This window comes from Theropithecus gelada, chromosome X (assembly GCF_003255815.1).
Source record: "Theropithecus gelada isolate Dixy chromosome X, Tgel_1.0, whole genome shotgun sequence".
In the NCBI taxonomy this organism is placed as follows: Eukaryota; Metazoa; Chordata; class Mammalia; order Primates; family Cercopithecidae; genus Theropithecus; species Theropithecus gelada.
Window position 1 is genome coordinate 52,651,087 of NC_037689.1, and position 17,589 is coordinate 52,668,675.

Here is a 17,589-nt window from a genome sequence, read left to right on the forward strand (position 1 = left end):
ATTAGGAATGGCACATGTGCTGAGATTAGCAGCCAGAAACATTTTCTTTAAAAAACATAGAGGATTTTAGGGTAGGAATGACAAGACACTGGAACATTGAAAAAGTTCGGAGATAAGTTCACACATAAGACTTGTGTGCCCTGGGGAGAAATGGGTAATAAAGACATGTTTGTGGCCGGCAGAGAATCCTGGGAAGCTGTTTCACTGGACTTTGTCTGCAAGCAAAGCAATTTTACTTGGCATGAAGGAATCCAATTAAGATAGAAGAGAAAAAAGGAATGCCCAGGGAGGAACCCGTGACTGAAGAATCAGATTGAAATACCTCTAGATTAGATTCTGAAGAAAAGTTAGAATGACCCAGTAAAGATAGGTAGCATGAGAGGCGTAGAATAGTTACTCAAGGATTGTGAATAAGAAAGCAGCCAGCTTATTGATGGTAAAATTAACATAGTGAGGAGGAATAGGAGATTTTAGTTGACCATGAGTTCATTTTGATCCCATGTTGTAAAGTTGTCACACACACAAAAAAATCACATTCACAGTATGTGCCCATAGAGCTGCTGCAGAATTCCTTTATTTGCCCTGCTTCGCTCAGTCCCATTCTCTGAAACTGTTACTCTACTCTCTTCTCAATAATGATGACCAAGGCAGCAGCAGTAGATTTATTGAGTGCTTACTGTGTACCAGGCATCTGTTTTAAAATACATTGACACCTCACTGTAACCCTGTAAAGTTGGAACTATTATTCTCTCCATTTCACAAGACACAAAACTGAGACCCAGAGTCACACTGCTAGGAAGCACAGGAATTGGAATTGGAATCCCAGCTATCTGGCCTCAGAGCCTGAGCTCTACTGAATGGTGCCCCAAACTCTTGCCCTGTTTTGGCAGATAACCTTACCTCCTGCTTCACGGAGAAAGTTGAGGCTCTGCGGCCTTAAATCCTCACCTTCCTGTTCCTGTGCTTAATATCTGGATCTCCTGCCAACATTCCTTCATCACAAGGGCAGCAATAGCCTTCTGCCCTACTTGGAACTCCTCCCTCCACTTGCGCTGGTAATCCAGCCTCTCCTGTCACTACATCAGTCAGAACCAAGTCCCCATTGATTCCCAGCTCCATCCATCCCCTCATTCTCCTTTCTGTTTATTTACTTTTATAAACATTTTTGTCTTACCCAGAATCTCTTCCCTGTACCCAATGCCTCTAAATTTCTTTGGAGTAGAATCTCAATCATCTTTGTATCTCTAGAAAAGATTTAATAACTATATGTATATCTATATATAAACTTTTATTTTTGATACAGAGGGTACATGTGCAGGTTTGTTATGTAAGTATATTGCATGATGCTGAGTGCTGAGGTTTGGGGTACAGATCCCGTGACCCAGTTAGTGAGCATACCACCCAATAGGTAGTTTTAGAAAAGATGTTAAATAAAGTAAGTCAATCTGCATTGGATAAATAGTATTAGAACAAGGGAGCTGATGGTTCCCCCTCAGCTCTGTGCTGGTCAGAACATTCCTAGAGTATTGTGTTTTATTCTGGGTGTACAATTTGAGTGATGTGGACATATACTTGCATGTTCCTAGGCGTGGTGATAAAGGGACTTTAAACCATGCTGTGTTTAGGCAGGGTCAGCTGAAGGAAATTGGATTGTTTAGCCTACACAGCAGAAGACTTGAGGTACAAAAGAGCTGCTTCAAGTTTTTGAAAGACTGGCATGTAGAAGGATTACCCTTACTCTATATATTTCCAAAGAATATGACTAAGATCGGGAGGTAGAAGCTACACAGAAAATGATTTTTTTTTTTTTTTTTGAGATGGAGTCTCGCTCTGTCACCCAGGCTGGAGTGCAGTGGCCCAATCTTGGCTCACTGCAAGCTCCGCCTCCCAGGTTCACGCCATTCTTCTGCCTCAGCCTCCCAAGTAGCTGGGACTACAGGCGCCTACCACCACGCCCAGTTAAATTTTTTGTATTTTTAGTAGAGACGGCGTTTCACCGTGTTAGCCAGGATGGTCTCGATCTCCTGACCTTGGGATCAGCCCACCTCGGCCTCCCAAAGTGCTGGGATTACAGACGTGGCCGGCCACAGAAAATGATTTTTATTTTTATTTTTATTTTTATTTTTTTGAGACAGGATCTAACTATGTTGCCCAGGCTGGAGTGCAGTGGCACCATCATAGCTCACTGCAACCCCAAACTCCTGGGCTCAAGCAATCCTCCTGAGTAGCTGGGACTACAGGCGTGCATCACCATACCGCCCTAATTTTAAAAAATTTTTTTGTAGAAACAAGGTCCCACTATGTTGCCCAGGCTGGTCTTGAACTCCTGGGCTTAAGGAATCCTCCTGAGTAGCTGGGACTAAAGGAACACACCACCACACCTAGGTAATTTTTTTTTTTTTTTTTTTTTTGAGATGCAGTCTCCCTCCATGGCCCAGGCTGGAGGGCAGTGGCGCAATCTTGGCTCACTGCAACCTCCGCCTCCTGGGTTCAAGTGCTTCTCCTGCCTCAGCCTCCTGAGTAGCTGGGATTACAGGCACATGCCACCACACCTGGCTGATTTTTTGTATTTTTAGTAGAGACAGGGTTTCGCCATGGTGGCCAGGCTGCTCTTGAGCTCCTGATCTCAGGTGATCCACCTGCCTCGGCCTCCCAAAGTGCTGGAATTACAGGTGCAAGCCACCGCGCCAGGCCATCTGGCTAATTTTTAAAATTTTTTTATAGAGACTGGGTTTTGCTATTTTGCCCAGAGTGATTTTGAACTCCTGGGCTCAAGCAATCCTCCTGCCTCAGCCCCGAGTGGCTAGGACTACAGTTGTGCACTACCACATCTGGCTAATTAGTTTATTTCTTTGTAGAGATGAGGTCTTGCTACGTTTTCCAGTCTGGTGGATTTACAAAAAGAAGAAAAGCACCAAAGTTGTCCAATAGAGATTGCTCTGCCTTGAGAGATGTAGTGAATATCTTGTCACTAGAAGTGCTGTCTGGATGGTCATATGCCAGGTGATTCTAGAGAAGATTTGAGCTTAGAAAGTATTTTTTGTTATACAGCCTTTAAGGTCTGTCCTGATCTTAAATTCTGGAAGAGCTGGATCCTTTAGCCCAGTGTGTTCTAGCCAGGATGCACATTAGAACCCATAGCAATGCTCACATCCCATCCCAGGTCAGTTAAATTGGAATATTTTGACCAGGGCTTGGGCATTGGTATTTTTTAAGAGCTCCTCAGTTCATCCTGGCTAACACAATGAAACCCTGTCTCTACTAAAAATACAAAAAATTAGCCAGGTGTGGTGGTAGATGCCTGTAGTCCCAGCTACTCGGGAGGCTGAGGCAGGAGAATGGCGTGAACCTGGGAGGTGGGACTTGTAGTGAGCCGAAATCGCGCCACTGCCCTCCAGCCTCCAGCCTGGGCCACAGAACTAGATTCCGTCTTTAAAAAAAAAAAAAAAAAAAAAAAAGCTCCTCAGTTGATTCTAAAGTACAATCAAGTCTGAAAACCTCCAATTTAGCTCAAGCAAGCTGAATTGAGTAAGATAGTGTGATAGTGTGGGTTAGTGTTTTTTACATTAAATACAGTACTTGTACTTGTTTTATGTAGGTCAGTGTAATGTAAATGCCATTATATATTATATTTATGCCTGATTCAAATTCTTATGTATTGTGACATATTAAATACAGGAATAAAACTGAATTTCTAACAAATCATAATGATGCTCAGCATAAAGGATTTTGTCCATAGCTATTTTCTTAAAATGTAGACATGTACATGCACGCACACACACACGCACACACACACACACAAATGCACACACATAAGGAGGAAAATTTCTTGTAGCATTTGGTAAACAATTGAATGAGTTGATTATTGGTCTGCTCAGAATAATAAATTGGGTATTATAAATTTGCAAAGTTATTGCATTCCTTAAAGCAACCAGTGTGCCTTTTATTTGGGTATTGATCTGGGTCCATGTCATTGTGTGCTAGTAGTAAAGCTGGAAGGAGTATGTAGAAATGAAAAGAAATACTTGGCATTGAGTATTGACTTTTTCTGGAGCCACTCAAAGAAAATAAACGAATCACTACAAATATTTCAAATATTTTTTTTGATTTGTTATGTTTAGTTGCGTCTCTAGTAAGATGAGAGCTATTCTCCTGAAGTAGTTTCCTACTTGTTAAAATTTCGACTTCCTTCTGTTTAACTTTCTCTTTAAAGCTATTGGTGTCAGCAACCAGAGGGAAACCACTGTAGTCTGGGACAAGATAACTGGAGAGCCTCTCTACAATGCTGTGGGTAAGCTGTCATGCATGGATGTCAAATGTAGGGCCTTTCTTCACATTGCAGATGTGGTCATGTTAAAATATCTTGCTAAAAAAGCATTTAGTTGCCAGGCGTGGTGGCTCACGCCTGTAATCCCAGCACTTTGGGAGACTGAGGTGGGTGAATCATGAGGTCAGGAGTTCAAGACCAACCTGGAAACCCCTTCTCTACTAAAAATACAAAAATTAGCCGGGTGTGGTGACACACGCCTGTAGTCCCAGCTACTTGGGAGGCTGAGGCAGGAGAATTGCTTGAACCTGGGAGGCAGAGGTTGCAGTGAACCAAGACCTTGCCATTGCACTCCAGCCTGGGCAACAGAGTGAGACTCTATCTCAAAAAAAAAAGCAAAAAAAAAAAAGCAAAAAAAAAAAAAAAAAGCATGCAGTCATGGTCCCTATAACCTTGATGGGATGGGCAGAAGAGTCTGCTAAGAAATTGACTGCTGTATATTTACCATTTTTGGATCATACATATTCACATATTATATGTGAATTAACTCTCCTATGCTCTCTCCTCTTGCTGATTGTCTTACAAATGGGCAAATGTTTGCCAAATTGTTTTGACATCTAAAAGAGATCTTACCTCCTTACCCTCAAAAAATTGAAATAACGTATATTCACAGTCATTTTTCTACAAAGTACTTGTGTGTGTGTCTTTCCATCTAGGAATCTGAATTCTTCTTGTAAGGTTATAAAAATAGAATATTCAAATTTTAGCTGCTTCTGCTACACATGTGGCTATTTGAGCAGGGATTAAAAAGCCCAAAATCTCAAATATACCACTTTTAGGTATCACAACTTATTAGGTGTAAATGATCCTAAGTATATTTTAGCATCATTATTAGCATATGAGAGTTGTTGAACACTGAATGACACGACCACTTCCTAAAAGGAAAATTTTGTTCTAAATTGCAATCACTAAAAGACGTCATTGTGTCAGATAGCAAAGCACAATTTTTTATCAATAAAATACTAGGTTGTGGGGTGGGGAATGGAATCAGAAATTATCACAGAGGGGACAATTTTGGGAGAATAATCTTTATTAAAAGTTAAAGTAATGTTATTGTATTATAGGAAAGCATTTACTATGTTTTCTACATTTATGATAAAATAAATTCTCAAAAAATTTGAAAGAATTACAACTAAAGATCCTTTTAGTACATCTTTTTCTGTACTGTTTTTTTCTCTTTCTTTTTTTATTGAGACAAGGGTCTTGCTGTCGCACAGGCTGGGGTGCAATGGCACAACCTTGGCTCACTGCAACTTCTGCCTCCTGGGTTCAAGCAATTCTCCTGCCTCAGCCTCCCAAGTAGCTGGGATCACAGGCGCCCACCACCACGCCCAACTATTTTTTTTTTTTTTTTTTTGTATTTTTTAGTAGAGATGGGGTTTCACCATGGTGGCCAGGCTGGTCTTGAACTCCTGACCTCAGGTGATCCACCTGTCTCAGCCTCCCAAAGTGCTGGGATTACTGGTGTGGGATTACCACGCCCAGACAAAAGTACATCTTTTAAATGTTTATTTTGTTCTCATTCTCATGAGTAGTTCATTTTGAATATAAGTAAGACAAATGACTAGTATTTAGGAGAGTATCCTTTGATAGATCAGTGTTAGCTAATTTCCTGAACTAGTTAAGGTTTTACTTTCTTTTGTTTTCTTAATGAAAGGAAGAGCCTACTCAGGCAAACCAGAAAGTTCCAGTTAAATTCTGAGCTTTTTTTTTTTTTTTTTTCTTTTTTCTTTTTTTGAGACAGAGTCTTCTCTTTCACCCAGGCTGGAGTGCAGTGGCACAGTCTCGGCTCACTCTACCTCCCAGGTTCAAGTGATTTTCATGCCTCGGCCTCCCAAGTAGCTGGGATTATAGGTGTGCACCATCACGCCCGGCTAATTTTTGTATTTTCAGTAGAGACAAGGTTTCACCATGTTGGCCGGGCTGGTCTCAAACTCCTGACCTCAGGTGATCTGCCCACCTTGGCACGCCTGGCCAGTTCCAGTTAAATTCTAAACACTGAACTGTAAAAATGGAACTTTGGACTTTGAATTGTTATTTTTCAAATAATGCAACTAGGTAAGCTGAAGTTACTCTTACAGTAAAGATTCAAGTAAATGTTTTACTAGAAAATCTTTCTGTGATGTGCTTATTTACTTATTTCCTTCTCTTCTGCCTGTGTCTCTCTGCACCCCTCCCCCATTCTATGTGCTTTGCAGTATTAATTCAAATGTTCATAGAATATGAGGAACTCTTTTCTTCTATCCTGAGCTACATGCATGTTTTGAGAACATCTTACATGTTTGATGTTATCCTGGGTACTATAAAAGATACAAATTATATTGGCTGTTTTTGTAAGCACTTTATAATCTAGTTTTGGAAAGGAAAAACTAGATTAGGGAACAATCTATAAAACAAAATTAGGGAATAGTTGATAAATCATGTGTTGATAAGTTGAATAGGAATTAGAGCAAGTACATATCAGTATGGATTTTGAAATTTTAGCATACTTTTCACAGTGGAGGTTGAACTCCACTTGGGCCTTGAAGCATATGTTGGATTGCATTAGGAAAAGAGAAAATTGGCCGGGCGCGGTGGCTCAAGCCTGTAATCCCAGCACTTTGGGAGGCCGAGACAGGCGGATCACGAAGTCAGGAGATCGAGACCATCCTGGCTAACCCGGTGAAACCCCGTATCTACTAAAAAAATACAAAAAACCAGCCGGGCGAGGTGGCGGGCGCCCGTAGTCCCAGCTACTCGGGAGGCTGAGGCAGGAGAATGGCTTCAACCCGGGAGGCGGAGCTTGCAGTGAGCTGAGATCAGGCCACTGCACTCCAGCCCGGGAGATAGAGCGAGACTCCATCTCAAAAAAAAAAAATAAATAAATAAAATAAGGAAAAGAGAAAATTGAGGAATAATGTGAACAAGCTATGAAGGTGAAAATGTGTACACATATTTTGCCAGAGTAAAGAAATGGATGAGTTTCACGCATAGGTTGACTCATTTTTTTATTTTTAGTAGAACTAGCAGTGATAATAATACTCAGTAAGTGCTAACTGCTATTACTTTGGGATTGTGCTAAGTATTTTACCCATATTATTTAATCTCACTGACCCTGTGAAACAGATTTTACTACCCCTATTTTATAAATTAATTGTGGAAAAGCTCAATAACTTGTCCAATGGCATGTAGTATAAGTAGAGTAAAACCACAGTTTAAACATGAACACCCTCCAACCTCAAAGCTTATGTTCTAATTTGGATAGATGGGGGTTGGTGAGGATATAGAGGGGGCTGAAAGCCATGCAGTGTAGTGTAGACTTAAAGCACGGGCAGCTTGAGGCAAAACAGATGATAAAGGAGAGTTTAGCCATCCCATGATGGTGGAATGGGTTGTTTCAAGCGCATCAGTATGCTGAGAACAGCCAGAAAACCTGGATGAAAATGAAATAAAATTCTGAAGAACTGGAAGGCTACCAAGACAGTGAGGAGAGGAGGAAAGCCCAGAGATGTAAGCCTAGCACTTGGTGTTGCTTATCTCCTAGAGATACCAGTAGGTTCTGAAAGGAGTATCTGACAGGTCCATAAAGATAAGGAGGCAAAAGGTGGAGTCAAGGGCTGCCAAGGGTCAGGATGAGTATTGGTAAAATCCCAGACTTTGAACTGGAACTGTGAAAAGTCAAATCCTGAAAGTGAGGTAGACTGAAAATAAAGCAACCCTCACAAGAATTGAAGCACAGATTCAAATGATCTTTAACGCTAATTGGATTAAGATGATCTGAGATTGCTAATGCTAGTGGCCTAACTTCCTTTCAGAAATAAAAGTAAATCCTTTCTGGAGGAAGACAACATCAATTAGAGCCTCAAAAAATCTCTAGAATTTTTCATATGCATTATCTAGTTTTCTATTTAAAAAAAAGCATGCATACAAAACAAAACGTGACTGAAAAGCAACAGAAACAAGTGACATTAGAAACAAACTCAAGAAATTCAGATACTAGAGTTTTTAGACTTTAAAATAGCCATAATTAATATGTTCAAGGAATTAATTGACAAGATTGAGATTGATGATCTTGGCAAAGAATTGAAAGTGCATTTTAAATGGACATTCTAGAACTGTATTAAGAACTCAATTGATGGGGTTTTACCATCAGAGGAGACATAGCTGCAGATGAATTTGTGAGCTGGAAGATGAATCAGAACTGCAAGAGAGAGTAAAATATTTAGACTGAAGCACAGAGAAACAAAAGTTTAGAAAATGCACAAAAGAATGTAAGAGAAATACAGGAAAAGGTGAAGAAGTTTAATATATTTGTAATTGGACTTCCAGAAGGAAAGGAAAGAGAAAAAACAAGGCAGAAATAACATTTGACAGATAATGGGAGAAAGTTTTTCAAAACTGATGAAAGATGCCAAGCTGTAGATTCAATAAGCACTATAATCCCTAGGCAAGATGAATATACAGAAGACCATACTTACGCTGGGATATGAAGATATAAAGTTTTGAAGTAGCCTGAGGAAAAAAGATATGTAAACTTCAAAAAGAGTGACCCTAAGACTTTCAGCTAAGTTATCAATGGAAACAAAGGAAGTCAGAATGCAATGGAATGAAACCTTTAAAGTACTCAAAGAAAGTAACTTCCACATACAGTTCTATATCCAGTGAAAAAATTATTAAGAAATGAAAGTGAAATATACTAGGAGTTGGTGAGGATATAGAGGTCACCAAAAGCTATGCAGAGTAGTGTAGACTTGATACACTAGGCAGCTAACCCATTGTCTTAGTCCATTCAGGCTACTATAACAAAATACCCTAGATTGGATAATTTATAAACAACAAAAATTGTATTGTTTATACATTGGATAGGGCATAAAGAGGAGGGAGAAAATAAAGCAGGCCTGTGAGATTTTCAGCCTGAGAGAACAGAAGGAAATTAAATAATATTTAGGGGGTACCAAACTGAGAGAAAAAATGGCCTTGTTTTGGACAAGGTGAGTATTGGACTTGTAATAGAAGCTAATTTTGGGCAATGAGAAATTAGATGGTTCCAAATGTAGACTTGGAAATTGATAACATAGATGTGATAATCTCAATTTATTATAGATGAACTCACTATAGTAATTAATGTAAAATTAATTCAATGAAAGAATAGGTGCCTTTCTGTGTTCCAGGTTTTGTGATAACCCTTGGCATATAGTGACAAACCAGGAAGACCTTGTACTTGCCTTTGTGCTACAGAAACTAAGGATGGGAGTTTGGAAGCTAGAAGGAGAAAGGGAAATAGGAAAGGAGGAGAGCCACTAAGAAATAACAAGGATAGATTCTGCCTCCAGTTATATTTCATCCAGGAAAACACTGAAGTGTCATATCTCCATGTAGGTCTTCAGTTGAAAATATCAACATAATATTAAATCTTCAGCAGTTTTATTCTAAAGCAACACAAGGTAGGATGAATGGAAACAATGAGATTTTCACATATATTTGTCTTTGAACTTCTTTTGCTTTGTTTGTATCACAGTCTGTGGGTTTTATACTTTTTTCTCTGTCTCAGTTCATGCTGCTTTAACAAAAATATCATAGGCTGGGTGGCTTATAGAGTAGAAATTTATTTCTCACATTTCTGGAAGCTAGAAGTTCAAGATCAAGGTGCTCACCCATCTGGTGTCTAGTGAGGACCTACTTCCTGGTTTGCAGATGACTGTCTTCTCATCCTCATATGGCAGAGAGTGATAAAAAGAAAGCAAGCTCTCTCCTCTTTTAATGAGGGTACTGATCTCATTAATGAGGGCTCCACCCTCATGACCTAATTTACCTCTCAAAGGTCCCGTCTCTAATACCATCATATTAGGAGTTAAGATTTTAACATGTGAATTTGGAAGAGACATGTACATTCAGTCCATAGCATTCTCTTTGTATGCTTTCTTCTTTCTTTGTCTATTTCTCTTGTAAATCTCTGTAACTCTAGGCCTGTCCTTCTCCTCTTTATTTCTCTGTCTTACTAAATTATACAACAGATGATATATGCATATATATAGCTGTATGTAAATATATATATATTTTAAATAGAGATAGGGTCTCACTGTGTTGAGTAGGCTGGTCTTGAACTCCTGGCCTCAAGTGATCCTCCCATTTCGGCCTCCCAAAGTGCTGGGATTACAGGTATGAGCCACTATGCCCGGCCAGATGAGCAATATTTATTACAAACAAGCATATGAGAGGAGCACCTTATGTTTCCCTTTTTAAAAACTTCTACATGGCCTCCTTTCTTTATGGCCCAGGGATACTTGATAAGCAGTAATTCACTCACCCCCACTACAGTAACAGAAAACCCAAGATAGGAGAACTTCAGGATATCATTGTTGGCCATGGCATAGGCTTGATGAAGGTTAAGACCGAGAAGGGCTATTTGATTTTGCTTGCAATAAAGGTATGTTCGTTTATTGACATCTTTTCTATCAGATACGATTATAAACAGAAAAAAATTTAAATGGGTCCATTGAGGAACAGATGGCCTAATTTACAAGTTCTATATATTTTTTAATTCTGTGATTAACAAGGTAAACATTAATGTGATATCTAAAATGGGGAAATGTCACTTTGCATCACTGCTTCCCAGCCACTGTGCCATGATGCAGGCATTTACAATAATGACCTCATTGGTGGATCAGCAAGAGTTTTGTGGCCCTGGATCTGAAGCAGGCCCTGGGCTTCTCTTGCCTCTTTTCAGTTATCTGAGTCCTCCTGGTACTTCTCTCTCTCCCTTTTAGCATTATCTTCAATATTCCCTTCCACAGGGTTTCCTCTACCCACCCATTTTTCTAAGCCTTTTCCTTCCAAACGCAGCTTTTATTAATGGTCTATATAACTGGTTGTCTTCTAACTATTATTGAAAAAGTAATTAAGCCACAGATTCAATTGATCAGAAAGCACGAAACTACCCAAGTAGTTAAAATGTGAAGTGGGAGAAGGCTTGAATCAGTGATGTTTAGTATGTTTACAGATACATTTTATTGATGCTATCAGGGAAATGTTCTGTCCGAACTTTAAAGGCCTAGCTGTATTTCCCCCTAATTGGCCAAGTTTGCTCACTCACCACTGCAGTTGATTGGTATGCATGATAAGTATAGAGCAATATGACCCTCACTCTGGTAGCTTTCTGTAAAGCACAATTCTTGATTTAATATAAAAATACCATTAATAGGCCGGGCGTGGTGGCTCACGCCTATAATCCCAACACTTTGGGAGGCCAAGGTGGGTGGATCACCTGAGGTCGGGAGTTTGAGATCAGCCTGACCAACATGGAGAAACCCCGTCTCTACTAAAAATACAAAATTAGCTGGGTGTGGTGGTGCATGCCTCTAATCCCAGCTACTCAGAAGACTGAGGTAGGAGAATTGCTTGAACCCAGGATGCAGAGGTTGCAGTGAGCTGAGATTGCACCATTACACTCCAGCCTGGGCAACAAGAGTGAAACTCTATTTCAAAAAAAAAAAAAAAAAAGAAAAGAAAAAAGGAAACCATTCATAGTAGGGACTAATCCAGCAAGGCAAGAGTCCCTGGCTTAACACTTAGTATATTAAAGAAAACCACCCACAAAAAAATATTTCATTGTCCCTGAAACATTTTTCTATATTTAAATGGTAGTGCAAACATTTTTTTGCTAAGATGTTGGATTTAAAGTTCCCAATGGCACACATAACTCTTTATGCAGAGTGTTGCAATTTTAAAGATTGGTTATCGTTTTTACATTTATTTTCACATACTGGTTAACAGTGGGCCAATTATTAAACCTATGTGATCATGAGTTGAGATCTGAACCTTGAGCTCAGTCCTTTTATCTTTTCTGGAACTGGCTTATGTTTCAGAGAATCAGCAGAAAAGAAAACCATAGATGACAAACCACCTAAAACTCCTAAGCACACTTTAGACAATAAAGTATGTTTTTTTTTTTTTTAAATTGGTTCTTTGTGGGAGGTTTTTCACTTTTGTAAAATCTAGAATTTTCAGCTTTATTAAGATCCACTTATTTGCCTTTAAAAAATATTCCATATTACAGGATTCTTTGAAAACCTTACATCTCCCTCAATCCTGGATAAAGAAATACTGCTGTATTTTGGAGTGATTGAATTATTCAAATCTGTCCAAATAAAAAGAAACTGATTTAGTTTTCAACTTTGAGTTCTCCAATCTTTAATAATCATTTTTATCCCGTTAAGACTGTGACGTCATCATGGCTATACCTACCTAGAGGTTTAATTCTAGATTCAGGCTCTGGGTTCAGATCCTAGCTTTTCCACTTCCTACCATTCTGTGCCTGTTCCCTTGAGAGTTAAACTGGGGAGACGAAAAGTGTATACCTTATAGGCTTGAGGTGTAGATCAGTGCGTTAATCCATGTAGGATACTTAAGCCAGGGCCTGACAGACTCTAAGGCTTCAGTAATTGTTAGCTAGGGCCACTGTTCTGAATTGGCTGATAGCTTTTTTCTTTTTTTTTTTTTTTTTTGAGACGGAGTCTCGCGCTGTCGCCCAGGCTGGAGTGCAGTGGCCGGATCTCAGCTCACTGCAAGCTCCGCCTCCCGGGTTCACGCCATTCTCCGGCCTCAGCCTCCCGAGTAGCTGGGACTACAGGCGCTGCCACCTCGCCCGGCTATTTTTTGTATTTCTTAGTAGAGACGGGGTTTCACCGGGTTAGCCAGGATGGTCTCGATCTCCTGACCTCGTGATCCGCCCATCTCGGCCTCCCAAAGTGCTGGGATTACAGGCTTGAGCCACCGCGCCCGGCCAGCTGATAGCTTTTTTCATCCAGTAATGCCAGATGAAATGATTGGTTTATACATGACAGGTGTTCCTGGGGGAAATGCAGAGCCTACCTGGGATCACCCACACTCAAGTCAGTCATTGATATTTTGGCATTTTATACCCAAGAGCTGAAATTGGCTTTAGCCCCTGCCTTTTGGCATATATGTAAATCAATTTTTCCTCCCCAACTCTCTGGTTTACTTTTGGCCCCACCTGTTTCTGAGAATGAAGGTGAGGGGCAGCCATCAATATAGTCTCTTCCACCTTGCAAATGACCACTTACCCAGCTTAATTAATAGCTTAGCTTTTGACAAATAGTAAAATGCCATAACTAAATCTGTTTTACTATCATGTCTCTTGTGGGAGAAACAACCCTGTAACACTTTGTGTAACTGTCAGCAGTCTGTACTTAGGATGTGTTCCGTAACCTGGAGCCTCACCTTCACCTCACTTCCTATCACCCTAGCAGCTCATGACAGACCATTTCAGAGAAGATTTATTATTTGTCTTTGTTTCTAGTCAACTGGAAATCAGTTAGATGATTTTAGTGGTTTTTTTTTTTTTTTTTTTTACTGTGTTTTGTTTTTCCTTCTATTGTTATGACTAATGAAACACTGGAAATTTATGAGGTTTTATTATTCTAAATATTTTAAAAATAATTTATTCCTCTGTACTGTTTGTTACTATGTCACTAACTCTAGTCCATGGGGATTGAGGCAACTACATTTATCTTCACTCTTCAAACTTTTTGTTTTTTCCAGAACAAACTAAATCTACCAGACAGATTGGATGTGACTATTTAATACAAATAAGTTCAGATCGTCCAAGTTGTTTTTATTAACTTACTTATTTGGTGGGCTTGACCATTTAATTCCGCTTTACTTGGTGTAGATAAGGGGAGGGATATACCTTCTAGAAGTGGGCTGTCTAGTGTTCTGACTCCCTAGCATCTATTTTCCTTCTATTTTTTTCCTAATTACTTTGGAAGTTAGCAATCCCCTGTTCCCTCTAGACACGTTGCTCCCTTCTGTGGAGGTGCCTTTTACTCCCAGCTATCTTACCAGGAAAGTGCTTTCTTGGGGACCTGCCTTCCCAAAACAGCCCTTTCATGTCTTAGTGCAGATGGTCACAACACAGACTGTAGCATGCTCCTTGCCATTCCTTTCTAACATCCCCTAGGATTGTGCTTCCTCAGTACACCATCCATCATTTCAATTTAGTGGTTGAATGAATAGTCGATTACCACCTGAGCCACTTTTCTAATTAGGATGCATATATGTTGCCAGGTAGAGAAGAGTCATCCTAAACAAGAAGCAGGTATTTACCTGTCTTCATCCAAATGAAAATATTATTGAATCAGAGATTCATACTGGACTTCCTTTGTTCCCTTTCTGCTCCTCGCCTGTTCCTTTTCTTTTTCTACACTCCAGTGTGTAGAAAAATGTTCATTCTGACGAACTTGCCCAAGTGATCTATCATTTCCTACATGGTCAACAAGAGACCTTGAACCTGGCCATCTGTAGCATGAATTGCCCTTATTTCTTCTAATGCTCCAGCTGCTCCAGTTTCTCCTGGCCCTTCAGTTCCAGTTGCCGTTGTTCCCTCTGGCTCTTCAGTTCCAGCTGCTGGTACTTCCTCAGGTATTGGTGCTCTGGCTATTGCTCACTTCCCAGCCTCCCAAGTCCTATATGTTGGGGGAAATTGACTTCTGCTGCCAGATCTGGATCTATCATTCCTTTTGATTGTTCTCAGAGATTACCTACACAAGGGGCTTAGTCCTCCAGCTTGGGAGTCTTCTCTTTGGCTTTGGTCTCTTCTGCAAATCTAATTCTGCCGTCTTAGCTTCTTTAATGAGTTTTCTAATTTTTTTGTTCTTAATTCAATTAATTTTGAGCATTTGTGAATTGCTTGGTAGTGTACCAAACACTGATAGTTTTCTCTTTGGCAGTTTTACTAATGCATTCCATGTATTCTAACTGCCTTAACGTCTGGCTATAAAAACAAAGTAATTCTTACGACAGCTTTCTATGATCATGGAACAATGGAAGGAGAAAGACTTTAGAGACCATCTAGTCCAGCCTCCTTATTTTATATTTACAGAATCCAGACCAAGAAGGGTAAAATGAATTGCCTAAGTCACATAGCTTATTGTTGGCAAAGCCAAACATTGAATTTTGGTCTCCCTGATTTCACATCCAGTGTTTTGATTCTTTGTGGTGAGGATTTAACTCTGTGTTTATCGCTATTGTCAGTCATAGCTGCAGACTTTCAAGTGAGGAATAAAGTGCCTAAGTGGTCCTTGCTAATAAACAATAGAATCACAGGGCCACTGGGACTCAATCGGGGGGTTCTTTTAGATTTTTTTTTTATTTAACAAATAATTGGAACACACCTAGTATTTTAAAGAACATGCTCTTCAAAAGATGAAAAGAGTTTCTCCCGGGAAGCAGAGGCTGCAGTGAGCCGAGATTGCGTCACTGCACTCCAGACTGGGCCACAGCACGAGACTCTGTCTCAAAAAAAAAAAAAAAAAAAAAAAAAAAAAAAAAACAAAAGAGCGCGAGAGAAAGAGAAAGAAAAGAGGTTCTCATATTTTAGTTTTATACTGAATTACTTGAGATACTTTTAACAAAAGTACAGAGGCTCAGAGCTCAGGCCTTGCCTAGACCTGCAATCAGAATCATGCAAGGTAGGGCCTGGATTTTAAGGTTTTCCAGGTAGTCATGGTATGCTTTAGAGGAAATAACCACTGCTGTGAAGTCTAGCAGTGTTTCTCAAAATGGGGCACCTATTTAAAATTCAGATTTCTGGGCCTCATTCCCAGAACTTCTATCCTAGAATTTATGGGGATGGAGCCCATCTTTAAGCTCCCTTGTGAATGTTATATCCATTAAAATATGAAAAAACACTGGTCTAGAATATTTTAAGTCATTAACCAAAAAAGCCTAGAGTAGTGGCTTTCAAATGTATTTGTTCATGCCCCTTGGTAAGAATTGCATTTTACATAATGATTCGGCAAATCCACATAACTAAAACAAAAGTTTCACAAATCAATATTTATCTTACCCAGTGCAGTGAACTCTGATATTTTCCATTCTAATTCATCCTATTTCAATTTTTAAAGTAGGCAATCAAAACTCACTAAATTCATTTTTAAACTCATAGCTCACTGTAGTTTGAAACACTGAGTATTGAGATGTGCTTGTTAATTCTACCTATCATAGATTTAAAACTTTTCTAATTCTTCTGCTTTTTCTAGTTATTTCTGTAAGCCAATAACACCTGCTAGGATTGCTTACCTGTAAGGAAGGTCCACTTTTGTCACAGTGTAAAAGTAGACTGCCCTTGTTCCCTGGACATGGGAGATCTTGCCACCTCCATGATGATGTCACTAATGGCTTATATCAATCACAGTGTAAATAATATAAAATTCTATTTCAACTAAATGAAATTTAAAGCAGGGGGCAGTTCTTTTGCTCATGGAAGCAGCAGTCCAAGGGTAGCTAAGTTCAGGTGCTGTTTGATTCCAGACTCAGACAGTATCACCTGCATCCCCCTCAAGCCTGCCTTTTCTGGGATGGCTCCTGATGTGGCATATTCAACTCTCCCTTCATGAGGGCAGCAGGCCCAAGCCACACACTGCCAAGGTCAACTGAGAAGAGGGACTCTTGCAGACTGAGCACAAATCTTTTTGACCACATGTTATCTCCTGATCCAGTCACTGGGATCCAGACCCATTCCTGGAGCTGGGAGTAAGATCAAATCTCAGGCACACTACATGGCTGAGGATGAGGGCGGACCGATTTCCTAAAAAGAATTCGAAATACCTCTCCCCAACAGATGCAGGAGGAGTAGATACTGGACAGCAAATGCAGACGTTATCTATTATAGGCCATCTATTTTCATGGTCTTTCTCTTTTCCCTCCTGTTTTCTTGGTTGTGATGAGTCTTTTCTTGCTGCTTTTCCCACCTACAGAAACCAGTATCTTGTCCTGAAGTCCCCAGTTTCAATCTTGTGGGAAGTAGCCACTGTCAAAATGAAGTGCAGGGCCCTCCAGGGAAATGACAGCATAAGTACTTAGAAAGAATTGATTAACATTTACTACAGGAAATAACTGCTTTTTAATGAAGAGAATGGAGTAATAGAGAAGAGTTAACCAAACTACACAGTGATTGCTACCATTCAAATATGTGGTAGTGGGCAAGCTTGCATAGTCTTCCCTGGAGTCCTTTAAATAGACTATGAGACTGAGTCTTTTCAGGAGGTATCTGAGCAGTCAGTGTCCTAAAAATATCAAATGACCACAAATAGATTAAAAGTTATCAAAGTTTAAGTACAAAACTTAAATCTGGCAAATAAAATTCAGATGATTCTATTGGCTGCCTTTCACAATTACTTTATGTACTATTTAATGTTTCCTCTTCCTCAAGCCTACTATCATGAAGCAAAATAGAAATCCTTTCCACCAGGGGGTTAGAAAGT

The 17,589-nt window shown here is 39.7% G+C and overlaps 1 protein-coding gene across 4 annotated transcripts in view; it reads left to right on the forward strand.

The window, feature by feature from the left end:
- Positions 1-17,589, forward strand: part of GK (glycerol kinase) — a 79,418-nt gene that overhangs the window by 20,622 nt on the left and 41,207 nt on the right. For all 4 annotated transcript variants that reach the window (XM_025372136.1, XM_025372134.1, XM_025372135.1 and 1 more), the window contains exon 4: positions 4,214-4,291. In XM_025372136.1, the coding sequence (XP_025227921.1) occupies positions 4,214-4,291 (78 nt within the window). The remainder of the gene's footprint in view (positions 1-4,213; positions 4,292-17,589) is intronic.